Source organism: Podarcis vaucheri, assembly GCF_965113315.1.
Source record: "Podarcis vaucheri genome assembly, chromosome: 6".
Lineage (NCBI taxonomy): Eukaryota > Metazoa > Chordata > Lepidosauria > Squamata > Lacertidae > Podarcis > Podarcis vaucheri.
This window is the reverse complement of record NC_138764.1, coordinates 58,673,133-58,701,110: the sequence shown is the minus strand read 5'-3', so window position 1 is coordinate 58,701,110 and position 27,978 is coordinate 58,673,133. Positions and strand designations below refer to the sequence as shown.

Sequence of the window (27,978 nt, the reverse complement as noted above, 5' to 3'; positions counted from 1 at the left end):
ACACAGAAAGCAATACAGTGCAAAATACCGTAGATCTTCATAGAGGGCCACACCTTAGAAATTTAAAGGCCACCTCAAATTAAGCTCAAAGTTTCCTGCAGTACTGTGAATGCCACAGTGCTTTGTTCACTGCTCAGCAAGCACCTGGGACCCAAAATGTTCAGGGTCATTCCATTTCCAGTGATCCAACTTTTTTACTTCATGTCATCTAATTTTCTTAATATTTTGTACACTTGTTGAATGATCAAAACTACCGTAAGTTTAAATCTAAAATTTTGGTTTGTTTTTTTTTACCCCGTTTTTTTATTTACTAGGGTTTGAAATTTCAAAAATATGACAATTTTGGCCTTGCTGGACTAGACAAAAACCTTAACAGCTCAGCCCACGACTGAGAGGCGTCAAAACTAAAAAGACCAATTTCTTCAGAACTTCATGAACTTTAATATAATATGTCACATGGTGGACTTACTCTAATTTTTAATTTTAAGTTACAAAATTTAAATTTTTTCAAGGTATTGAAAAATTTATATGATTACAATTTTTCAATAATTTGTATTGATTATTTAATATTTCTAAGAGCTACCTGCACAATTTCATCTTGGGATATCAATGGGATCACATTAAAAAATATTTCGTACATACATGTATGCCTTATTGGGTTCTATTTAAGCTAAATGGGTCTTCTTGGAGTAAAATATAACAGAATATCACTATAGTATCAGCTGTTTTAGGCATTTCTTTAGAAAGTTATTCAGTTAAAAGATGTCTGAAAAGCTAGCCAGGGTGTAGACAATGCTGTAAACTAGAAAACAGAAGGCTGGTCAACCAAGCCCTGCCTTACCAACTGCATCACTAGGAGTATATACTAGAGCTAACCTTAAAAATCTTCCAATATCAGTGCAGATCTGTGAAAGCAGCCAAAAACGTATCATGAAAAAATATGTGTGCTAGAAATGCTGCTTTTCCAGGTCACAATGATTAGAAAGCAAACAAGATGAGCTATCGTGCTCAAGAATCCAGTTGCAATTGTTGGTTCCCAGAGGAAAAGAGAAAAGACAATAACTACTGCAGACCACAGTGTGTTTTCAAAAATGCTTTCCCTAGGGTCACATGCTCAAGTTTTACACAAATAAAACTGGGAGTCAAGTAATAGCTTGCCTTGCAACCTGTTAAATATTGAGATATCTGAAATATTCTGAACTTCAGGAACAGCATTAGTTTTGAATTTAATAGCAGCTGCTAAGTTATCCATCACTATGAACTGGAAAGATCCTAATCCTTCAGTATTGAGAGAATTCTGTTTAAAGACTTGGAACAGTGGCAATGGATAAACTGGTGGAATATATTGGCTGTGTGATGGCAAGCAACATTGAGACTTTTCAAAAAAACCTGCACCATTACTTTCACGAGCAATTATTTTAATATACGAATTGACATCTACAAGGCTTGTGCTGTTTATTCTTTTTTGTACCAAATCAAATGTCAGTGGGAAGATTCTAGAATATTTTCTAAATGGTATTTTACAACTTAGATATCAATATGCATGTTGGAGAAGTACAACGTGATGCAGTACCTCAGCTCATAGAGTTGTTGCGGTGTTTTATTTCAAAGAGAAGTGACAACTGGGTATGAGGTTTAACCATACACTTTCCCTTTATGACAAGGACAAAGGAACAACTTCACTTGGATGCATGTCCCTGGAGATCCAATATTAACCCCCATTTTTCTGCAGACAAACTGGGATGCTGGAGAGATAATGATCATTTTCAACCATAATGGAAAGCCATAGAATAAACAAACAAGCCTTGAATTTCTCTTGTGGTTTGTGTGGAAACAAACCAACAGTCCTGATTCACATGTAGCACTAAGCCGATCACATGATCCACATGCAACACAGTTTCTTTCTTTCTGGGTTGGTAAAGAAAGGAGGAGGGACGAGGGTGTGTGATATAAGCAATGTGTACCAGCACGTTCCTCATTCATAGTAAGTCCTAGTTTGTTTCAGACTATGGCGTACCGCAATATGCAAGTATCCGTATACTAATTTAACAAAGCATATGTTTTCTACTTTGGTCACACAGTAGCAATGTTATATGCTATCTTTGAATTTTGGGTCCAAAATATATTATATTTATTTGCGGTGGAAACCAACTATGTCAAATTCAGAATAGACCTATTAAAATCAAGGGACCTAAGTTAGCCGTTTGTAATGATTTCAATGGATCTGCTATGAGCATGACTTAAGTTGGGTTCAACCCTTAATTTCTTTCCTACCCTTTCTCTCAAAGGAGATTTGCAGCTTATTCTCTCTCTGAAGGAAAGAAACCTTTGGAAACAACCCATAATTCCAAACCACTTATTTCCAAATTATTTCAACCAGCATCTCTTTCAGAATGTTGTTTTCTACATTAGTCCTATTTCTGGCCCGTTGGTGGAGGAGAAGAGAAAACCATTCCTCCCTTGTTTTCCACCAAGTCTTCATATCTCCAGGTCGGACAGCAATTCAGCCATCACTTTCTCCACACAGTGAGGTAGAAGAGGCACAAACAAGTTTCAGCAAGGCTGGAAACTTCCCAAAACAAAGCATGTGAATCAGAGTCCGCTTGTATGGCCAGGGCCAGATATGTGCCAGACTTCCTTGCAGATTACTGAAATTATTTTACTTTCAAGGTACAGAGCAAGGTTACCAAAACTGCATCCTGTAATATGCTACGCACAAACAGCAATAAAAGAAAGAGGTAAGCAAGGAAACTGTATCAGCTATGAAAGCAGAACTGAGTGAGAAACTGATCATTAGATGCTAGGGGGTTAAATTACCCTTCTTAGCTATGGAAACATGGCTGTAATTAGTAACTAGTCTGAAGAAGGGAGAGGCTGCTAAGAACTATTTGTGTACAAACTGCTCCTTCAATAAAGACACAGAAGGGGCAATGTCAATGCACTTCCATGATTCGAAACCATATCTGGTTCAGAGATATGTTTAGCGATGCTGAGAAGTGTCAAACTACTGACAGAGTTAAAATTAAGAATCAGCAGCACAGGCAAACCAAGAAAGAGCTTTCGGTGAAAGAAATGGAACAAGAAAGAAGAATAAAGATAAAATGGATGTTTATTAATTGCACAATAACTTAGACACATTCATAAGCAGCATTAGCAGTGTGTGTCTCCTGTGATGTCAGGAACAATACCCATGTTACTCAACAATATTTTCACACTCAATGTCCATCACCACTTTACAGTCCAAATAATCTGGGATCTTAGCCTTTGCTATAATGGCTAGTTGCCTTCAGACAAACTGAAAATTGCTTGTCTATCAAAACGTTCAAGTTAAACACTTGGAATGTAATACTGCAATTTAAAAGGGCTGTTTCTTTTCTTCCCATATTTTTACTAATCTACCCTTCATAAATTCAAAAATTAAATATGTCAGTACAAGAAAACTGAGTTCTTGTATCATTTACTCAAAATATTTCTGCACTACGCTTCAATCAAAAATTTCCAATAATAAATTAGGATGCTAATCTATTACTTATAGGTAACAATGGTCATTTCCATATGACCTGTTTATTGAAAATTTATCCTGATTTGTTTGCACAAAACTTGCACAGAGAGGTTATATAGCTGGCATAGGCAAACTCCGGCCCTCCAGATGTTTAGGACTACAATTCTCATCATCCCTGACCACTGGTCCTGTTAGCTAGGGATGATGGGAATTGTAGTCCCAAACATCTGGAGGGCCGGAGTTTGCATATACCTGTTATATAGTATCTGCACCTTATTGGATATTCATTCTGATTTGTTTGCGTGGAGGCTATATGGAATTCAGTATATGATGAGACTTCACCCTGATTTGTTTGTGCGGTGGTAATATGACTTCTCATTAATTGATCATTATCCTTTTTCTGTCACTCTCCTTATCACAAAAAGTTCAGTTTTCTTTAAAGTGGGTTTGTTGTGCTAGTGCACTTGGACTACTGCAATGCACTCTACGTGGGGCTACCTTTGAAGGTGACTCGGAAACTACAACTAATCCAGAATGCGGCAGCTAGACTGGTGACTGGGAGCGGCCGCCGAGACCATATAACACTGGTCTTGAAAGACCTGCATTGGCTCCCAGTACGTTTCCGAGCACAATTCAAAGTGTTGGTGCTGACCTTTAAAGCCCTAAACGGCCTCGGTCCAGTATACCTGAAGGAGCGTCTCCACCCCCATCAGTCTGCCCGGACGCTGAGGTCCAGCGCCGAGGGCCTTCTGGCGGTTCCCTCATTGCGAGAAGCAAAGCTACAGGGAACCAGGCAGAGGGCCTTCTCGGTAGTGGCGCCCGCCCTGTGGAACACCCTTCCAGCAGATGTCAAAGCGATAAACAACTACCTGACATTCAGGAGACATCTTAAGGCAGCCCTGTTCAGGGAAGTTTTTAACGTGTGATATTTTACTGTATTTTTGGTTTTTATGGAAGCCGCCCAGAGTGGCTGGGGAGGCCCAGCCAGATGGGCGGGGTATAAATAATAAATTATTATTATTATTATTATTATTATTATTATTATTATTTAGTCTACTTTAACTGAGCAAATCTGGTATGTGACAGAATCTCCCACAAAATACAGTCTGGAGGCGACCAGTGCCAAATTATCCCCACAAATCTGGAAAAACAAGCTCCTGCCAGACGTAATTACAGAGGGGCAACAGTGGATCAATCACATCTCAGAGCACTCGCTGACTTTCCTAACAGATATTATCTGACCCTACAGGTATGTTATCAGGAGTGTTGTGCCATGAACAATTTCATGTTGTGAGCCGCCCTGAGATCTAAAGGTAAAGGGCGGTATACAAATTTAATTAATTAATTAAATGGAAGGCAGATGGTTCTGTCAGTCCTGTTGGCAACATTCGAAAACAAATTAGGGAAGCTTCGGACCTAAGTTTGATACGCAAGAAATCAACTGGGCAGTTAAGGACATGTGAGGTCTCCCCAATTATATTTTCAAGAGCTGTCAAATCCATATGTTCCCAAACAAGATGGGAGTCAGCTGAGAGCATAGCACCTTTATTTATTTTTTACAATTTAGTGGTATTGGCAATTCCAGATACTTAAGTGATCCAGGAGTCTCCAGTTCTAGTAATCGATTCAGCAGGCTTCTGACCATGTTTTTCTGAAAGCCAACAAGTTAGACGGATGGAAAAATACATTAAGCACAATTCACATCTCACTGTCTGCCTCAAAGGCTATTTTCAATCAAGACTTGGAGAATACCCACGGTATAGATTGTGCTGTTGCCTCACCACACTCATGAAAACACTCCACATAGAGGCAAAGTCATGTAAAGCACTTGGGGACCTAGTAAGATGGGTCTGTTAATGAAACTTGGGAAACAATTAAGCATAATAAAATTAACTTTAAGCACTAAAGCTAGTGAAAGGTTTACAGATGTTATACTGCTGGAACTTGGTAACCATCTTAAAGAATTAGAAATCTCACAGAAGGGAATAGGTTGCATTTATTCATGATATAGGAAAGTAGTTGTTCTATTTATAATCAAGCCCACATATTTTTTATTATTTAACATATTTAATTTGGATTAGAAGATGTCTTTAACTAACCCCTATAAAGCATATATATAATAGAATATATTGGTAATAATTGATTATTCATCATACTGAATTTTATTTTTAACTATTTGTTTTTCAGTTACTGACAAATAACAATGTGGAGTATGTTGATGTGCAAATATGCACCTTAAATTTTATTAAAAGGTTAAAAGGCATTCCACACAGGAACTAATTTTCCCTCAAAGATGATTCCCAACAGTACTGGAAGTTTTAATACTTTGTCCAGTCCACCGCCAACTAACTTCCAACATATTACTTTGCTGTCAGGGTAAATAATCACTACCACTTTGAGAGTAATCAGCTCTCCATCACACAACCAAGAGACAGGCAAGGAGAGACTATGGAAATATGCATTTATGTGGGTGTACAATAAGAAGAAAGGAAATAGCAAACATCCCAATATTCAAATACTGAAAACAATCTCTATAATAAAGTGTCTTCCATTGTATGTATCCTATTATTGTAATTAAATGATGTGTGATGATGGACGTAGCCAAGGGGGGCAAAAATTATAGAAAAGCGTTGAAAGTACTCAATAAACTGAGGTTCCTTCGCCTTCCAAACCAAAGCCTGCCCCTAAAACTTTAACAAAAGCTCAACAATGTTGGCTACTCCACTGAAGAAGCCAAGAAGCACAAACAAACAGTGAGGGCACAAACAAACAGAACAAATAGAACTACACTATCTGGTTTTCCAATGAAGTTCTATCAACATATTTTCTTGGAGGAATATAAACAAAAGAGTAATTAGATCAGGGGAACTATGCTGGATGCCATCACTTGAAAATGAGGTATTGAAACAACCCCATGTTATCTATCGGGAAGGTTTCTGGTTGGTCCTCGTCTGGGGGCAATCGCAGCTCAGCGCTCGGAGTGACCAGCTTCCCAATGTGCATCTTCTGATTGAGTTCAAACTACATTTGTGTAGTTTCTGATCATGCTTGCTCCTCCTCCATAACTGTGGGCAAAGTCTGTTCTATGGTTAGAGGTGTAGATGGATTATCTATAGTATCATATATATTGATTCGGCGTATAGTTGGATCCAGTCCCTTGGTCTGCAAACACCTTTCTTGGTTGGGTGAGTCTCTTACCGGGGATTCCTCCTGTAGAAAGGCCAGTAACTCCTCTTTCCCAGACCTATCATTGTTCGTATTCCTGTTGCCCACGTTAGCAGGTTCATGAGGGTTTGCCCTAGGCTTGTTCAGGTCACGCATCAAATCTTGAATACTGTTTGTTATTTCTTCAATTTCCTCTACTATGGAGTTAATTGGGGTTGTGTTTATCGTTGCTCTTTGCTCAACATTCCTAAGGAGCGGAGATGTCTTTAAAGTAGGGCAGGTAGTGCTGTACTGTATTATTTATGCAAATTGATTTTATCAGGAGTTAAAGATTGACCGGGACAAACCTTGTTATGTTGAGCTCGTATTTTGCACAATTTGTATACGGTGTCTGTTTGATAATGTGTGGTTTGCTATGCCTAATAAAGGATAACTATTTATTAACAACCCCATGTTTGCACCTAATAGTCACATATCCAGGATCTGAATCTTTATCAGCAATGGAGCATGCTAAACCTCTGCATCTAGTAGGAGAGTTTTCTGGGTTTCCTCACAGGTATCTGGTTGGCCATGATCTTGTCTAATCCTTATCTAAAAGCTATTAATGACTTGCTCAGTGCTAATTTGCCAGGTTGTGGAAGTGTGGGGAAAATGGTCTTATTACCAAGTTTAACATATTTAAGTTTTAAAAAAGACAGAACTAGAACATCTCAAATTAAATTGAATTTAAGTAAAACTTTGCTTTGTTGCTCTTATGCTAATTCTGCCTCCTACTTCTCAATAATAAACCACCCTGAGACCTCCAGGTATCGGGCAGTATATAAACTCAATAAATAACAACAGCAACTACGAATACAGTGGGGAAATTGTTTTAATTCCATTGCATAAAGCCAATACTCTCATCTGGTTTTATAATATTATTGCCCCTCCTTAGCAACACTAATTTATGAGGTTATATACTCTGGGAATTAAGCTGTATTTTAATCACATCACCCACTGTGGTACTTACAAGAACAGATAGTGTGCTGAACAGTCGAGTGACAGCAGTAATGCTACTGTGCTCCATAATTATGAAAGATTCATTTCTCTCCCACTGTAGGCAGGACTAATGTCTCAGTTCCTCACATTTCCACATGAAGATCAATGATCAAGTGGTAATTCACAAGCGAAAACAACGGAACCAAAAATTAGAACAGAAGTCTTGCATTATTAACAAGTTTGAATACTAATTCAAATCAGATACTGCACTAAAAGGTACATTATAGGTGCTGAGAGACATAAATACTGCATCCAGATCACTGCAACCACAGTGAAGGATTACCTATACAAGAAAGCCCAGCAAGTTTATATGTAAACCATTTGAGGTTTACATTCAAACAGTATATAAATGTTGTGAAATATGTCCAAATTAAAATAGTAATATCTTCATCATCAATCTTTATTACGGTCCAGAGACCCAACAAAACATTACAAATTAATACAGAGTTCATACAGCCTACCTCCAGGTTAATCAAGCACTTTGTTTGGAATATAGGGCTCGTTTGTTCTTGCAACCACCGATAAAAACTTTGCCACTGCCAACGTTCTAGCTTTTGTCCGGTCTTCCAGTAGGAACCTGACATAGTGAGCCTCTGACTTTCCCGGGAAAGGCACCAGCAAGGGTAGTATCAGTTCAGCTCTGGCCTGCTCATAATTTGCACAATGTAACAAAATATGATCTATGGAATCGATGTCTTGAGCACACGAGCAAAGTCTGTCCTGGTAGGGAACTCCTCCAACCTACCATCCAGCACTGCATAGGGGAAGACATTCAGTGTAATATCTTTAGAAGAGTAGCTACAGAATGAAAGATCTACAACAAAACAAACATTTAAAGCAGTGTTTCCCAACCTTTTTTGGGCAAAGGCACACTTGTTTGATGAAAAAAATCTCGCGGCACACCACCATTGCAGCCCCGTGACGTCAGCGCGCAGCATCACGCCGGGAGGGACGCACGAAAGTGAAAGTTTTCAATTTTTTCCCTCCCCCTTGCCGGGGAACCTCCAAGCTTTGGGGGTGGGGGGGGGAGGAGGCAGCAGAGCGAGGGACTGAGGGACGGCGGCAGCTGAGGCGGCGGCGGCTGTTGTGGTGGTGGCGGCGATAGCGGGCGGAGGAGGGGGTGGCGGCGGGGCCGAGGTGGCCGGTGGCGGCGGGGGAGGCGGCGGCGGGTGGAGCAGGACGGCAGCCGAGGCCGGTGAGGGAGTAGGGTTGCCTGGGGCTTGAGGAGCCGTCGCCGGGAGTTGCTGCTGCTGTTGTTGCTGCTGCTGCCCGGACATGCCGGCCTCCTCCTCGTCCGCTGTCTCGCGCTCCTCCCTTTTGCACGCGCTGCCCCGCCGCCGCCCCATTGGCTGGGTCCTGTCAGCTGATCCTGTGTTATTTCCTGTGTGTGTGTGTGAGGGGAGAATGGAGAGAGAAATCTCGGCACCACCACCGTGGAGCCGCCCCCGGCTCGACGCGGATCCTCGCCGCCGCCTCTCACCGCCCGACTCGCCCGCCTCCCTCCCACGGCACACAAGCCAACGTCTCACGGCACACTAGTGTGCCGCGGAACACCGGTTGGGAAACACTGATTTAAAGAATATTGTTGTCTTGGATTCTTTACACATACTGCTGATAACTCAGTTAACATTCAGTGAGAAAGGAAAATCACAACTTAGCACTTTATTTTGCCAATCACCACAACATTCACAAAGCAGGGCCATTAGCAGCTCAGCTTCACAATGTTTCAGGGACACTAGAGCATATTGTAAAATCATGGAGCCTGTTTTAGACCCAGCAAAGATAATACTTGTCTAGCAAGGACTAGTGGAGGAATTCCTCTTCAGCTCTACTGAAACAAAGTACCCTATACTGCTTGCATGCAGCGGGGAGGGATTAGGGTTGCTGGAGTTGCGGTAAAGATGCTAATGCAAAGTGATGGAGTAAATGGTGCCTATAACATCACTACAAACCAGCTTCTAATATATTTATCTACTCAGAACATTTTTATTATCCGGTCAGTTATTTAAACTGTTTTACTTTTATTCCTTTTTTCTTCTTTAGATGTGTCCACGTTCCCCAGTGCTCAACTCCTACAATTAAATTTTCAGCCCTGCAACCTCCCAACAGTTAGTCCCACTCCCATCCATAACATGGAGGAAGGCAAGAACATTGTTTGGTAATACAGATAGCACTAGTAAAGTGCTAAAATCACTAGTAAAGTTCCTATTCCTATAGGAAAGAACCTTCTTCTAAAAGGCCAATAGTGTTAGAATAGATCAGCAAGATATCCTTGACCAGATTCTTTCGCCCAAACCCTTCATATCAAATGTTTGCCAGCATCACTCCCAATGCCTCAAATGAGGTGAGAGTAACTTTGAAGGTCATGTGATCAATGTGGAAAGTAGTCCCCAGTTAAAAGTGGACACGTAATGGCATAGTTCATAATCCATAGTACACACTATCGCTCCAAAAATTTTCTATGGTACTGAAGGACAACAGAGATCGCAGTACGAATAATGAGAATGTTTCCTGACAATAGGATCCCAGGGACAACCAGGGGTCAAAGTGGCAGCAATCTGTACTAGAAGCAAGACCAGGAAGCATGTGAGAACTTCCTCAGTCGGGGGAAGGACAAAAACCCTGTGGGAACAGCTATGCTGCAGAGAGTAGTAATCACAGAACCAGGAACTGTCAAAGTGAGTGAATCCTCCATTCAGGAAGGGTTTGATCCTGAACTTCACCCTCAGTGGAGACATGTACTGGAGCTTCTTTAAGATCTGAGATAGTAATAGCCTGAACACAGCAGAAGACTGAGTAGAAACCATCTCTAGAGATGCTGGTGCTGAGATGATCCCCTACTTCCCTTGCCCTTCTTCTTCTTTTATTTTTCACTCATGCTTTCAGTGACAAATATGACAACTTATCATTGGCCATTCATTCCAATGTACTTGTGTCAATGTACTTGTCCAGCAATGGGGAAAGTTCCTCCAAGGTGAATTCCTAGGCCGATATCTTTACCAAGGTATGCACCTGATGAGTCAAGTCAAAGCAACTGTCTCCACAAAAAGGTTTGGGAGAAATGTTGATACCAAACCAGTCAGCACTAACCAGAGGCACACTTGTTGTAGAGGGTATGCCAACTGCCACAATGGACAGTGTCTTAATTTCACTAGAGGAAACCACCACAGCACTTGCAACAGTCCACCAAGGCAGATTCAGCTTTCAGTAAAAGTAAAGGTACCCCCTGACCATTAGGTCCAGAAGCGGACAACTCTGGGGTTGTGGCGCTCATCTCGCTTTATTGGCCAAGGGAGCCAGCATACAGCTTCCGGGTCATGTGGCCAGCATGACTAAGCCACTTCTGGCGAACCAGAGCAGCGCAGGGAAACACCGTTTACCTTCCCGCTGGAACAGTACCTATTTATCTACTTGCACTTTGACGTGCTTTCGAACTGCTAGGTTGGCAGGAGCAGGAACCGAGCAACGGGAGCTCACCCTGTCATGGGGATTCGAACCGCCAACCTTCTGATCAGCAAGCCCTAGGCTCTATGGTTTAACCCACAGCACCACCCGCTGTCAGTGGCAAGAGTGAAAGGATTGAGATGCAGCAGAGTTATGTCACAGTGGAGCCCTGATAACTTGAGCCTCAGAATTCATCACAAGAATCGGCATCAGAAGGTCATAGAAAGCCAAGACGGACCTGTCTGTGTGTCTGCCTTGTGAACTTTTGACAAAGAGGGAAGGTGTCACAATGTGCCACTCATTAATGCAAAGGTGGCAGCAGTAGTGTCCAAATGAAGGAACTACTGCTACAAATAGAGCATTCTATCAATAAAATATTCATTGAGAGAGAGATCACTGTATCATAAGACTCCTGTCAACACTAACGGAAACACAAACAAGCACAGGGAATCACCAAAAGAAACAAAATGAAACTCATTGTAGACTGAACAAGAGAAAAGAGAAAGGAATCTAGATTTTAACTTTCCTCCTGGGGGAAAAAAAGAAAGTTTAATCTGCTGCAGCCATGGAGGAATTGAATGGGAATGCAAGGGTCATGGTCCTCCTGAGAATATGCCCAGAGTGCAGGCCTCCCACCAAAAATATTAATCATCTAGCCCTAGAGCAAGGATGAGGAACCTGTAGCCCTCCAGATGATGTTGGACTCCAACTCCCATTAGCCCCAGCCAACCTAGCCAACGGTCAGGAACGAGTTCCAGTCCAACAACATCTGAACAGCCACAAGTTCCCAGCCCTGCTCTAGAAAGTCCTAGACTTTGGCTGGGTATAAGCACAGAACCCATACATGGGACTCCACAGAGACCACAAAGAACCATCTTCTCTCCTTCTACTGCAAATATTTAGTGACCAAGATATGTTCAGCTATAGTTTCTTCCCCAGACCAGCTGAAGAAAATGAAATTATTTTAGACAAAACTAGTCTATCTTTTCATTTAGCCAACTGTGAGCATAACTACACCTTGAGAGGCAATAATGGAATCCCCAACCCTGCATTTGCCTTGTAATGTTAACATGGAAACAAGGAAAATGCTTAAACCTTCCCCACCCAATGCTTCTTCTTGGTTTCTGTGCTACATCCAAGTCCAGGGCCAGAAGTAAGTCCAGCGTGGTGGCTGAGGTGGGGGTGGAGTGGGGAGAGAAAAAGAACCCCCCAATATTACCATAATGATCTTGGCAAATATGTGTTTCTCCAAGTGTTTGGTAACATACACTGCTGCCCTGTTTCTTCTACAGCACATTGGATAGCTATTTAATTGCAAGGAAGTTCAGCACTCCCAGAAACCTTTCAAACCCTGAAAAACCGGTCTGTCCAACAAACTGAGCCAGAATCCATGGACACTGCCCATCTTATTAAAGGTGAAGCCATCATGGCTTACAATTGTTTTGAAACTAAGGTTAGATTGGATATGATTGCAAAACGATTTCTAGGAAAACCAAGGTTGCTTTACATATTTAAGCACACAGCATTCCCAAGTATCTCTCTCTTAGATATACCGGTATGTCGCATTGCCATATGGACTACTTCTCATTTCCTTGTGTTTTCCATGTATTGTTTTGCTTTTCAAATATGGGACAAGGATGTTGCTCTAATCATTAGAATCTAATGCAGTAATGCACAGAATGGCATGAACTACATGATTTCCTTATTCTCTTCTATGAACAAGAGTAATGTCCATAGTATGATGGGTGCAATTCTATTTTACAGGAAAAAATGAAAGCCCCTGCATATATATATGCAACCCGTTGGATAGGAGGGGAAATGTTATTTCCTTTTAGATACTCTAACATAATGCAGTTTTAAAACCAAACACTTTTGCCAGCAGCATCAACACAAATGTTATGTGAGCTGACAGTATAAATGTCCCATGCTGTTAAGTATGGGGGTCAAAATGCACCTGGGAAGGCTGTTTTAATCCGACTTTCAAGGCATGTGCACATGTGTGACTGACAGAGTGCATGTTTTGCACTGAGTACATTATGGATGCACAGTCATACCTTGGGTTACAGGCGCTTCGGGTTGTGCGATTTCAGGTTGCGTACCATGCCGAACCCGGAAGTACCGGAATGGGTTACTTCTGGGTTACGGCGCTTGCGCATGCGCAGAAGCACTAAATCACGCTTTGCGCATGCGCAGAAGTGCCGAATCGCAACCCGTGCATGCGCATAAATGACGCTGTGGGTTGCGAACGCTGAGGGGGTTGCAAACGTGCTTCCCGCATGGATCACGTTTGCAACCCGAGCGTCCACTGTATTGCTTTCACACTGGTTACATTTGCTGCATGAAATACTGGCACTTTTCACAGGAGTCATGGCACATAGCACTGTCCTAAGCAGCTTTTGTATCAGTGACCATAAACGGTAGTTCTTACAAGGTTCTAAAACATTTTCTATACTGAAGTAGGTATTTCCCAAAACTGGAAGCTTCAACGCTAGGACTCAATTCTTATTAGTTGTCTCTGCACCAGATGTTCACTATACTATGATACAGCAAGTGTTGCTAGTTGCATTTGTGAAATGTCATTTGCCACTGGCGAAGCAAGGAATATTTCAGGACAGGTCTACACAAATCACCAACAGTTTTGCATCTCACTTCATTTTTTAAAAAAAAGCAAATGGAGTTCCTCTCTCTACAGAATCTGGTGAAGATATACTAGGCAAATAGCAAAAATCAAGCAGTATTTTGTTGAGACTGTGTGCAAAAGCAGGTTGATCAACTACTGCTCCTTTGTTATGGGCTGCTTCATGTGAAACAGTAAGCAAAGAACAAATCTTGGTGAGAGTTCATGGTTACCTAGAGAGTTCTAGCAATATGCCAAGACTAAACAAAACAAAACCCTAGCGTTATGTACTGAGTTTTAGCTAAGTGCAGAGCTGCAGTAAAAAGGAGCAGGGAGAATCAAATCAGCTGTGAGCTCCTCTCCAGGAGTCCATGTAATTTCAAGAAGCCACAGCACAACTTACTGTGACATGCCAACCCTGTCTATAATAGATGGGCTCTCAGAGGTTAAAAGGGATGTCAACTGGCTTTTGTCAATATCTTTTTCCATTCCACTCCACTGGAAGAGCCATTAGTTATGCATTACAATCCCAATTTTGCTTTTGATCTTTTCACATTTACAACAATATGTGGCAGTGGAACAAAACTCATACCTTCCCCACAAAAAGAATACTCTTTTTTTAACACAAAAAGCCACAGAAAATTATGTGGAGAACATGCTGACCAGATACCACCATCTTTCTGGATTATGAAAAAAACAAAAGCACAGGTTATATAGAGAAAGTCAAGATGGGGCACAACAGCAACCCAACATGACTGAAAATGGCAACTAAAGTGGCAACATGAGGTTAGTTCACTGTGAAGTCACACAAATAGGAAACATTAATGCACAACTTTTGGTATAACTTACACTAGAATCTATACTCTACTTTCCCGTTCAGTTATTAAATCAACTTCAGCTTCATAGTATGGTATGACTAATCAGGGATCTAAAAATACAGGTAAGTTGTTCAAGTTTGACTATGGCTTTTATTAAAAATAGCTTTAGGGTCACATACTATGTAACAAAATGGTGTATTTCTATAGAACCGCCCTATTATGTCTACATCCCAATCCAGCAAAGAATGAGCATGAAAAATTGATTCCTTCTCCACTATTGTCAACAAGACTTAACAATAGTTTAGTACATGCACTTGAAGGATCCTTCACATCATTCAGAAAAACACTTATGTAAAAAAGGAAATTGTAGTCGGTTTTACTAACACACAGCAAAATAGCCAATGGAAACATTTTATGTTGAAGGAATTGGCTCCCTACCACAGATCAAAGCTGATTCTTTTGTATGTCCCCATACAATACACTGGGTGATAGCCAGCTTATCCTCACTTACTTTCCCTCTGCTCTTTCCAGGCACAGTCCACAATTTAAAGCTCTGTGTCCAAGCACCCTTTTTTTGCTCTAGAGCTTTCCCCATGAAAACTCACTCTTTAAAGATCAACTGGAGCAAATGTTAATCCACGGAAAACCTGAACTGATTCTTGCACCGATTGAGCTTTAAAGAGCGGGTTTTTGCACGGAAAGCTCGCCAGCGGGTGGGGATGCTTAGACATAAGAGCATTTAAGCACAGACCCCTTCCTGGAAAGAACAGGGCAAAAGGTAAGTGTGGATAAGCCCCAACTCTTGATTTTAATGGGGCTCCTCTGAGTACATCTTAGTTGGATATCACCCACTGTCAGCATTTGAGGTTATAAGCAATCTTCACATATAGCATTCACAACAAAGTGAAATTATTATTAGGAGTAGAGACTTGTAATCATATTTGAATAATCACGCCACATTGCAAAATAAAATGAGCTGCTTGCAACAAGGGAATTAACAGGGATTCTCCTGATAAGCATACCAGAAGGTTCATTCTAGATTATATCAGTGAGAATTAGACTTAAGTTATTGCGCCAAACATGTGCTCTAAACATCACAGGACCTTCTATACTGTATATGTGATAAGCAACTTTTCTCAAGTTAACTTTCAGAAAGCAGAACATTGTAAGAGCTATTGTATAAGACCAGCCATCAAAGATTTGCAGGATTAGGTATTAGAGTGGCCTAACCTTTAGTTGGACTTTTTTTTTTTTACTGTGCATGTATACATGTTGCAATGGGGCGGGGGAGGTCAGTACCTAGGAAGTTTTATTGAGAAAGAGGCATGTGTTTGTACCCAAGTAGAAATACAGGATTTAAGAATAATCACAATATTGACCTGGGAAAGGATATCTTTGAAGGAACAGCAGCATTTGGCACACTCAACACTCTTCTTGGACAGACACTACGCTATATAAAGTCCTCTGCTTCATATGAGTGATGCAGGGTACAAAATTTTCCACTGCTACATTTTTTCAATATAATTTTTTTATTTAAAAATGCAATTGCTTCATAAAATAATTAATACAATACCAGTCAAACTAGGTAGATTTTTACAGATGTAATTAGATCATTTATACCAAGGAAATAAATATAATAACATGTTCAATGAAAGCAGTCAAAACTGTTATGAAAAACAAAATTTAAACAAGGTAAAAGTATGTTATTGAATTGCTTTGTCTTATCTTACAAGTATTTCAAATACAGTCATACCTCGGGTTGCAAACGTGATCTGTGCAGGAGGCACGTTCACAACCTGCAGTGCTACATCTGCACACACGCGTGATGCGATTTGGCGCTTCTGCGCATGCGTGTGACATCATTTTGTGCTTCTGCGCATGCATGAGCATTGAAACCCAGAAGTAACCTCGGCCAATAAAGCGAGATGAGTGCCACAACCCCAGAGTCGGTCACGACTGGACCTAATGGTCAGGGGTCCCTTTACCTTTAACATTTAAGCTACATTAAGTGCACTTTTTTGCATGTTTCCCCTAGTCAAATATTTCCGTCCAAATATATTTGGCTACTGGAAAAGCCATTTATCCAGTTCATAAGACTGTTTTTGAATTTTGGTGAATGAATGTAAGTGACGTAAAACACTAAATCGGATCCCAATCAATAGAGGCTTTTGGGGGTGGGGGGGATCAAAAAACCAAAACTCCACATAAATGCGCTAAAGCCACTAAAGGAGGAGTATAATGGAATCTCTCCTGTACGTAAAAGTTCTTATGGTAATGAGAGTTTCAACTGTATGCACCTGTATGAGTGAAGGTCCCCAGAGATATGAAGAATACACTTGATCCAAAACTGGAGCCAGAGGGCTGAAGATGAAATCAGCTTTTGCAATTCACTCCTTTTAAATGTACAAAAGCCCAAAAGGAAAGTATCAGAGCCAAGAATGGCTCTCTAGTCTCCAACAGGCACCATCTATTCTATCACAGTGATGACAAAACAGACACCAAAGAAAACAATTACAGTACACATTATTTCTTGTGCCGAGACACCAAATTCTTATGACACTTGTTTATTATAGAACCAAGCCTCCCAGAAGCCTTGTACTAAAAGGGAAAAAAGCTTTGTGGACTAGAAGTGAATAACTTATTTCTTCAGCTAAGATTCTCAAAAAGATTGGTTTAATCAACATTCAAGAATTTCAAGTAGATGTACATTAGGTAACAAATACTAGTCTCCACCTTGCAAAGTTCTACTGAAGACAGAAGACATTAAGTTAACATTGAACGCTTAATTCATTCCTGTTTGTTACATTTTGGCACAAGAGATATGAGAGCTAGGGAAGACAGAACTGGAGAATGGAGGTTTAATCTTGGGGTAGAGTGGCTGAAAGGAACAGAAGTAGGTGAAAACGACTATTGGCTACTGAATTTCACATTGCACCATGAGGTTTCAGGAGAATTTGTATCAACTGAGAAACATTTTTAGAATGTAAACTATCCTAAACCTAAGTACCCAAGAGGGCAAGAAGTATATTTAAATAAATAAATCCTGGGATCTTTCTGTGTATATGGCAGGTTCAGGAAACAAACAGCCAGCTCATTGTAAAGAATGCATTTTGAATGCATTCTCAGCAGGCAAGATCTAATGCAGCACAAATAAGCATCTGCTTGTACCATTCCCACTTCCTTGTCTTCTCCATTCTATTTAAAAAGAGAAATAAACAGTGAGGGCTTCTTGGTGCCTTGGCCATGAAGAAGTATGAAACAGAAGTTTTGTTTGTTTTGAATTCTTCCTATTTCAAATCAGCTGTGAATGCATAGAATGAGAACCTATAGTGTCTCTCAGAAAGTGTCTTGGATAAAAACTGAACATTATTTCTACAATTTTGGATTATATATAGACCAGCTGTTTTAGATAGACCTTAATGCTCTGATAATGTGCATTAGTATGATTTTCAAATACCTTAGAAACATTTTGCTCTGTAAAATGGCCAGATGATGAATGCAAAATAAATAAAAATGCATGCAAGTAACCATAAAAATCTATAAAGTAACTATATATTGGCATTCCTCTCGTTCCACTTGGTAAATGGGTGCTGAGTTGGAATAATCAGATTTTCTTTTATGTTTTAAATAATCAACAGTACTTTTAGGGTTTATGCGTTGTTTAAATTGTTTATTCATTCAATTAATCAGTGTCTTCCTGCTTATAGGATTCTCATGCTGACAAACTGTAGCACTAGACAGACCTGTGATGAGTTAAGATAATTGTACATGTACCTATGCAAATATGGCAATATAACAAACCATAAGCAAGACAGTCCTGTGTGGTAGGTGGGGGTGGGATGCAGGGTGGAGTAGCAAAATGACAACACCCAATTATATTAGAAAAGCAGAGAACACTTGGTGTTGGGCACTCTTCTTCTCGAATTGACACATTTTTTATCTTCATTTTACAAACAGTATCAAATGTTGAGGGGAAATACAGCATAAACTGCTACATGGGGAAGACTATAACAGGGATTTAAACATTGCTAACAGGAAATGATCAGGGCAGATAAGATTTTCAGGTTCACCAAATCCAGCAGCATCCTCTTAATCTTTATTTCATGGTATCATTACATTTGCCCTGTGATATAGTAGTTTACTGCTTCTACCAGAGTTTTAGCTCATTCATGCAATATTATTTAGAACTACAGTATATAAACAGCATAGCAGCTTTTATCTATGTCTCAGGGAAAGGAAATATGGCCCTTTCCCCTCTTAGGAGCAATACATTTCAGTTGAAAAGCTAAGCTATGAGAAATCCACTGAGAAAGAAATGTGCATTGTCATTGTGATCAGGAACAGAACATGAGAAGAGGGGTAAAACTTATCCAGCTCCCCCAGCAGATTACTACAACAAAACTCCTGCTTGTCTGATGAGCTTATGAAACTCTCCCTATTTTCTGTGATTGGAGCGTTCTTCCTGATCCACCCAGATTAAAGTCTCTGAAGGAATTACAATTCACCACAATCATCAGCATAATCATCAGTTTATAGCCAAGCAGGTTAATTGAAGAAAGAGGGATGAACACTCAAGGCATATGTAATGACTTAAAACTTGCTTCATGAGAAGTAAAAAAGTTTGCTGGAGATTGTGGGGTGGAAAGGGAGGGAGGGTTTGGCACTTTGTAATCTTCCACCTTATTCTGCGGTAGTCAGACCTCCTTCTGAACACAATGTATGGTTCTGGACACCAGAGGCGGATTTACGGGAACACGACCAATTCAGTCACACTGAGCATAGAGCTTCAGGGGTGCCACAGGGGAAGCTGCAACTATGATTTAGAATGGAGTGCAAAGGGCGGGGGTTGGGGAGCACCAATTCCTGGTGTTGCACAGGGTGCTGCTGAAATTTGAGACCACAACGTGGGCAACACCCCTCAGGAAGAATGTAAACAAACTAAAATGGACTCAGAACAGGGAAACAAAGATGGTGAGCAGAATAAAGAAAACAAGTCCTGTTAGTTAAGGTTGAAGTAGGGCTGCCCTACAACCGGATTTTCCCAGACATTTCTGGGATTTCAAAGTTGGAAATGACATCTGGGGGGGAATTTCCGAAATGTCCCAGATCACAATTTGGCATTTGTCTAAAAACACCACAATTTCGGTGGTTTCCTAAAAACAAGCTCAACAATTTGGGGGTGTCCTGGTTTTTACTTTTTTAAATATGGCAACCCTAGTCGAAGGAACTAGGCATGTTTAGTTTAGAGAAGAGAAGACAAAGAAGACATGACAGCACCCTTCAGACTCACTGAAGGGCTGTCACATGGAAGAGGGCATGGAAGAGTTTGTTACTTCCCCAGACGGCAGGACTAGATCTAACTGGTTTAATTTACAGGAGCATAATATTTAGGTTCAACCCTAGGAAAAACTTCCTCACATTTTATAAAAAGTTTATCCCACCCCCTTTGAGAACCCTGTTAAAGCAATGAATTTATTGGCTCCAAAACACATTATGGGGCACAAAAACAAGAGGCTATAAAGCATGTAATCTACTATTGTGCTACTATTTATCAGTTAGTGTTTATACAACAAGAGGCTTACCATTTAAGTAAGGCAAGGGGAATGGAGAGGAAAGAAAGATGTGCATGATTAGTTAAATGACACAGCAAATACTCAACTTATTTTGTTTTTAAACACACCAACAGAAGGAGCTAGGCAAACATCCAGTTTTAAAAAAAAAAAGTTCCAATGGTAGGGAGCAGCAAATGAGAATGCATGGAACTGGGAGGATATAATTTTGGTTTAACAGAATATAATTTTGGTTTAACAGAGTCAAGAGAAAAGTGAAAAAAACACGGCAGTAGAGAGAAAAAGCAAAATTAATGGAGATAAAATGAGTAACATGGTCACAACAACAATAAAATTATTGTGAGTTTAACAAAAGAAAGATTTGAGAGAAGAGGCCTAAGCAAAAGGTGTTGCAACTTATTAAAGAGATAACAAGAGTGAACACAAAATTATTGGTTGCATCAAGACAGAGATAATTGTGAATGTTATAAATATAACAAAGATAAAACCCATGAAATTTAGCAGCTAAGTGAGTACTGGGAGAGAAATTAAGACTCCAATGCAACATCAAAATTACAAGCTTGAGGGATATAAGAAATAGTAGACCTACCAAGCAGAAGAAAATGTAAAGCAGGAAAAAGAGAAAGGAAGCAGAAACTTGTTTTTTTTCAGAATTCAGTTTTAAGAAATGCGTGGTCAGCCAAGGAAAATAAATGGTGATGCATAGTTAAGAAAGTAATGAGATCAAGGGGGAGGAAAAACCAGTAACTTCTTTCTTTCTTAACAAAAAGGCTGTAAAGTTAACTTGAAGATTCTAAGTTGTTGTAGTAAGAAATGATTGGCTAAAAATGAGGAAATTGGTTTGAGTTAATTGCCACTCATACCATCAATAAACTTTCTCTGAGAGCAGCTGGCTGGTAGGGATTAGTAAAGTACAGTAATACTCCCTTTTTGAGACACATGACAAGGGAGCACACATTTCTGTTCCATCCAGATATTACAGAGTCCAATTTGGGCAGGTTGATATAACAGGGAACAACCCCAGCCATATTACTCATACTTAGGAGTCAGGCAACAAAGCCATATTATTTGGTTAACATCCATCTCCTACATCATTCTTCCTCCTAGTCAGGGGCAATTCACAAGCCAATTGCTACAACAAGAGTTATGTAATACTCATCACTCAGTGAAGCAGTTGTATGAGTGTTTCAGCATAAGCTCAACTAACAATTCAAAGGGATTTTTGCCATGTCAACCCTAAATCCAATTTCAGCAGCTTTTAAGTTAGCACAGCAAATACTAGTTAAATTGTGTGCCAAGTCCATACGTGGTAGATTCAGGTGAACTGTTTATGCACCAGTATTCCCTGATTTATGTAGTCACTAAATGCAGACTATCAAGCAGAACTTGTTTATTCTGAAGGGAATCCTTGTGCAACAGACTACAAAACTAACAAGAGGCAGATTTTTGCAGGGCGGCCAATGAATATTTGCTGCAGAGCCAACTGAAGTTGAACCCCTTCAGAAAAAGTTCCACCATCTAAACACACCAATTTAGGGCTTGTTCACGTGTATAGCAGTGAGCTTTGGGGAAATGGGTTGGTGTCAAACTCTAGAAACTTCCTGCCATGCAACTGCAGCTGGTCACATGAATGTCAGCCCCGTATACTGAACACAGCATTTAACACAAAACGCAGTGGCTGTGTGCAGTGTTGTAAACTGGCCTTTAGTCTGTGAATGTCAATGATTCTCAGCTATGAAGGTCCCACAAATGTGGGGGGAAATGCTCTCAGGACCAAGCCAAATGAGGCAGAGGAGGCCATTGATCAGCTTCTGCCACATTTTAAAGCCTCAAAGCAGTCCTGAGGGTGCTCATTTGATTTGGGGAAAGTGGAGAGTCCACCCATTCCTTTTGCATCCTTTCTCCATCTGTGCTGCTTCACTATACCTATGCACCAGTCCCTCTCGTCCTTACACAACTACCTGGCCATTCTGCACTCTCACTTCTACAGGTGTGGCTCTCTCTCTCTCCTCCTCTCCACATATGAGCTGCATCACACCACTCCAACACAAACAGGCACACTCCAGCTTCTTAATGCTGCCTGCTTCCTCAGAGAGAGGTGGTTGGGCTCAACCCTCCTTTTGAGCAACGTTGTTAACCGGCCTGGGAGCCCAGTGCCACCCTGAAAAACTGCTGCCGTATCTTACGTGGCTGTCAGCGAAACGCACTCTGCACATGTTCAGAGGCGCCGACTGTGAGAGTTCTGGGGCGCCGAGGCGAGGCCAAGGCTGACGCTGCCTCAGGTGCGTCTCCCTCCCCGCACCTGCGTCAAGCTTCAGCCCGCGTCCCTCACCTGCCTCCCCCCTCACCGGCCAGAGCGACCCCCCCCCAGCCGCGTCCGCCTTCGCCTCCTTCGCCGCTCCCCCCCCCTCTCTTCTCACCTGGTGGGTGCTGTTGCCCAGCACCTCCAAATCAAAGCCGCCGTCTCGCGGGCCACACACTCCCTCGGATTCGGCCCGCCGGACCCGCGGCGGCGCTCCCGCTCCGAAGCGAAGCTCGCGGCCGTAGAGCGGGGCCGCCAACAGCAGAAGGATCCCGGCGCGCATCCAGCCCGACGGCTCCATCTCTGCCGCCGCCGACAACAACCTCCACCACAGAAGTCTCTCCTCAGAGCACGGAGGCGGCTCACCCCCGCCGCCCCGCCCACCAAAGCCTCGATTGGGCTGCGCCGCTCAGGTATGCCGAAGCCATTGGCTGCGGGAGGTGGCACTCTTATCTCCCTTTCATACAGCAGACAGCCTCTCCTGACAGCTCCTCTGCCATTCGCGCAGCGACCCCAGCCTCTATTTTCTAAGTGGTTTACAGGGCTGCCAATTGCGGCGCAGCAGCCAACCCTGCCCCCACCCCCCTGTGGCCATTGGCTACCTCCTAACACAAGCCTCCTCCTCCTAATTCTCTAGCTGGGCATCATCACCCCACTTTGGAGAGCACCTTGCCCATTGGCTAGCTGCCTACCAGCGTTTCCCCTTACAGCTCCTAGGCGTAATCTTAGCCTCCTCGCTGCTGTGCTCCGATTGGTTAGAAGAGGGTGGAACTAAGGCTTTTTTTTTAATTGGCGGAAATTCGATGCTGCTTTCGTCCTAGGAATTCTTGGAGTGGCTCGGAGCGTTTGGGATGGAGATTAAGACCAAGATAGGGAGACTTTTTTCTTCTAATTTTCACATAGTGGTATTTGTTACATTTGCCCACTTATATGGGCAAGCAACTAGTCCTTTGGGGAAGGATTCATTGGGGAGCAAGGCTGTGAGCCATTCTGGATTTGAAATCCTCTTCCGCAGTTAAATCACCTCGCCTTCTGGACACCTGCTAGCCTTCCTAAAAGATATGCACAAAGTCTTATCAGTTTGGATCTCTGAGTCAGGCAATTTTTATGGCCATTCTCTTTCAGATGTGCTTTGAACGAGCACAGGGTCCTCGTTTGGTTTCTGTTGAAGACTCAAGTGAAAACAGCAAGCGAAAAAGCAAGGGTCAAATTACAGAAAAAGAAAAGGTCAGGTCTGTCACTTAGATTTTGTCATTTTTGAATGACTTTCTCTTCCACCCTATTTAGTGTTAAAGGATATTCCAAAGAAAAACAAAAGCATACCAAGAGAAATGGTATTTAGATCCTTCCCAATATGCCTAAAATGTACAGTACTGCAAGACATGGGCTTAAAACCTTCACCCATTTACTGAGGAGTAAATCCCATTGACTGAAGTGGATAGATTGTGCTTTTAGAGTGTGTCTTTAGAGTTTTTAGAGTTCCCCAAGCATTTTAGAGTATATTTTTTTCCACAGTAGGTTAACATGGGTTGCTGCTCCGAGAGTTGGTATATTCTATCTTGGTGCATCCAGGATCCAAGTTCTTTATTCCTCCATGATGCTTGTTTTACTTCATTGTCTCAGCAGTACGGTTAAAGCATAATCCCAGAGTCAAAAAAGCACACACAGAACATTTTGAACACCCTTTCTCCCTCATTTTCCTTTTTTCAATGATAAAAATGGCTTGACTAAATGTGTGAAGCCCTAGTATTGGAACAGAGCAAAGGATACATTAAATATTTATTCTCTCTTCACTCATTGCCATAGAGCCGGCAATTATGGCATTTTGCTAACGAGCAACACAAACAGGCACATGATGTTCCTTATACTGCTCTCACAGTACTGAAGGCTTTTTTCTTATGAAGAGGAAGGTATAATGTGTCCTACTAACAAAAATGCAGATACATCAAAATAGCCACCACAAAAGTATCAGGGCAGGCAGGCACCTAGTTATGAGTACTTTAAAGAAAAGCAATGGTTCATGACACAGCTGCCCTTCACAGATGATGCAGTATATATGTATTTTCTGCAACCAAGTTCAAAATGTAGTGTAAGTAGTGACTCCACATAATTAAACCCTGATCTTTAGGACAATGGTATTGGTAAACTGCCAACACACCTCACTCAGTTAAACACAGTTAAGTACATTCCACCTCCATTAATAACAATGGAAAAGTACGTACTTAATTAAATCTTCCTTCAAACTGAACAAAGCTTATTTTGGCTGGATCATGTATCACCATATATAATTCAAACTAAAGGCAAAATGAAGTTTTAAGGTTACATACAAACGAAGATGTTAGAAACTGAGCACTTAATGATAGTTATCAGAAATGATAAATCCTTGCATTCCCGAATACTATTTTTAATGGGCTGGACAGTAAGGTATCCTTAATCCAAGTCACAGAGGAAACCAAGGCACAAACTTCATGAGATGCCTTCATTGAACCTTCATCTACTAGGTCTACTCTTGTTTGCAGGAATGGAAGTAGAGTGCTGCTAAGTAGTTGGATAGCCAGATGGAGCATCTACAGACTTTACTTTGACCCTCCTTTCTTTTACACAACTGAAGACCCAGGAACACTGCAGCCCTCCTAGCAAGCAATGGGTTAACAAGTGTTATAGCTAGAAATAGCTAGAAAGTAAAGGCTTCAGAGTATGAACAGGAAACCATCACATAACAGAAGCATTGCAACATGAATTCATGGGAGAGGGGGAAGAGTTGAAACCTACATGCAAGAACCACAAGTTGCTGAAATAGTGTATAGTTATTTCACATAAAGTATTACATAGCATTATGGACAAAAAAGAGTGGAAATTAACCAAAGAAAACAGTTGTATATTCTGAATGTCAACGCTAGAGACAAATAATTTGGACAATTCAGAACTTTGCCACCAAATCTCCAAGCCTATCATGGTTGCAAGTGGCCACGCTATAGGATGGTAATCTTCTGAGGATTTTGATCACTTGCCCCAGAAAAGAAATACACAATTATATAATGTACCAGGTAAGTACAGCTGCTGCATCTGGAGTCCTAGAGTGGGGAAGTGGATGGAGAAAGAAGCACACAACCAGGAACAAACTGCCTTTACTCAACAGTGGAGGCAGTCTGGGGGGGGGGGGAGGAAAGGTTAGGGAAAACTACAGTTGCAATGCCACTGCACTCTATTGCATTAAGTAAAGTCACCTTGGAGAACCTTGAGTTGCAAAGGAAATATTAATTACATAGGGCAATATCCTACTAAACAGTTCCACTAGCACTTCTCCTGTGGGTCCACCCCCCCCCAACCTCCTAGAACAGATTTATGGGCCACTGAGGGAGAAGGAAGCCAAAAGTGCTTGCTCTAGCAGAACTGTTTAGCTAGATACCACCTATGTAGCAGCAGCAGCAGCAGCAGTAGTAATAATAATATTCCAGAACTGTTAGGAAATCAGGAAATGTATTTTTTAAAATGAGGATTTTAAAATAAGGCTTTTAAAATGTTCCTGTAACAGTATCACCAGAAAAACAAGGCTGAAAAAGAATGAAGAACAAAGATTACAATTATCTTTGAAAATACCTGTCAACCTTCTAAAGATGACAATGCATGAAATTACAGTTCAGAGACTGCTTGGTTGCACCCAGACATGGAGCATCCCAGTTACTATATATTGTGAGCCACAGAGTTTAATGGACCAAGTTGGGGTTGACCGGTTGTATCCACAGATCACTATTTAGAATGGCCACTTTTCATACTTTATATTTTGTAGGATAGTCACTTTGAAACACAGATCCTTAGCATCTAAGGTCATAAAGACTAAAAGTGTGCAATTTTGGCAACGTTACCTTGTAATACTTATGGATGCACAAGGGCACAAAAATTGGATATGTACAGTATATATTCTAATAATATTCAATACATCCAAAGTATTTTGGTACTTCTCGACAACAGCTGATGCAAAAACCAGCTGATGATCCAATAATGTCACTAACTGAACTGATGTATTTGCTTTAACCTATGGCTACAGAACAAATGCATCTGTACAAGCAACCAAATCAAACTATACACTATAGAAAACACAATTTGGCACAGGTGTTTTGCTTTGGTCAGCATCAGCTATGGACACCTAATATGATATATCTAAAAATTGTCAAAACAGAAAGCAGGTACAATAAACCCTCAAGAAAATAGCATGTTCCATGTGTATTGGAGCATATAGTGAAACAGATCCTGCAGATATGGAAGTAGTACATGTTATCCTGTAGGCAACCAATAGCTGACCCAGGAAAATGAGGAAATAAAGCACCATGGAAAAGTTCAGCATCTTGTACACATAAAAAATGTGATTTAGATCAGTTAAAGAGTCCAGTATTTGACCTTGGGCCAAGGACAAAATAATTGTTTCAAAAATTAGTGAGCCTCCTCATACCTTATTTGCCCATGTTCGTTTGCATTTGAAATGTGCAGGCAGGCATACCTACAGCTACATTACAGATTATTTACTTTCAGAGTCTCTCATGGGCTAAGGAGACACACTTTTCAAGATCTGACTGTAGTAGGCAAAAATTGAATCACTTCCGGTCATAGAAAGACTGATGAGAACAAAGTCTTGCTTTTTGATTTGAGAGAAATCATGGTATGATCACATGGTCTCTGGTACCAGCAACAGCGCCTAAAGCAGAATATAAAAAGCCTTTGTCTTTAGTGCCAGGGAAGGTTTTCCTTTTTGCACAGATCAAACGCTAGATGAAAAACAACAGCTCTATATTCCAAATAGGCTTTAAAATGCACCCATTCAAGCTTATCCTGTGATGTATCCATTCTTATAGATAAGCAGAAGGCACAGACTAGCCACCTGCTATGCAGGTCATTACCTAGCCCAGCATAGGCCTGTCCTTTTTCTGCTTATTGCTCATTAAGACTATTAACTTCTGCTCAGCCAAAGTATAGCCACTAAGGGCACACACAATCATTTTTGTGTTAATCTAAACTGTGTTCAGGATGCAATTACAGCTCTCATTTCTGGCAAAATATTTTTGTAAGTACCAATGACTGCTAGGCAAATATTGTCTGCCAAGCTGTTAAATGGGACAGACAATTCTTAACTTTCCTGAATGAGTAATCCTACAATTTCCCATTTTACCCAACCTGTTTGATATTGCATTGTTTGTTCTCACAGCAGCTTAGATTACTCTAGCCTTGCTGATATGCATTAGAACAACAAAAAGAAATGAACAAGGGCATGGCACAAAGTTACCACGCACTCCTGTTCTAAAGTGAAAATAAAGCCAGTTGGCCACAGTATCAAATATCTAAAAAGCAAGTCAGACTAGATAGTTTATTAAAAACTTTAAAAAATGAAATTGGCAGGCCTATTTGTCTGACAATTCAGTTCTTATCTAGGATAGAAGCATATCCTCTCCCATAGGAAGATACAAGGTGCAAGACTAGATCAATTCACTAGAGGCTAAATTCTGTTGACTCATTAAGAACATGTGTTC

The 27,978-nt window shown here is 41.0% G+C and overlaps 1 protein-coding gene across 2 annotated transcripts in view; it reads right to left on the bottom strand.

Annotated features, from left to right (window-relative positions):
• The window catches only part of SORT1 (sortilin 1), a 55,913-nt gene extending 33,095 nt beyond the window's left edge, over window positions 1–22,818 (bottom strand). For both annotated transcript variants that reach the window (XM_082227067.1, XM_082227068.1), the window contains exon 1: window positions 22,575–22,818. In XM_082227067.1, coding sequence (XP_082083193.1) covers window positions 22,575–22,757 — 183 coding nt within the window. In that variant the 5' untranslated portion in view covers window positions 22,758–22,818. The remainder of the gene's footprint in view (window positions 1–22,574) is intronic.
• Between the last annotated feature and the right edge of the window lie 5,160 nt (window positions 22,819–27,978).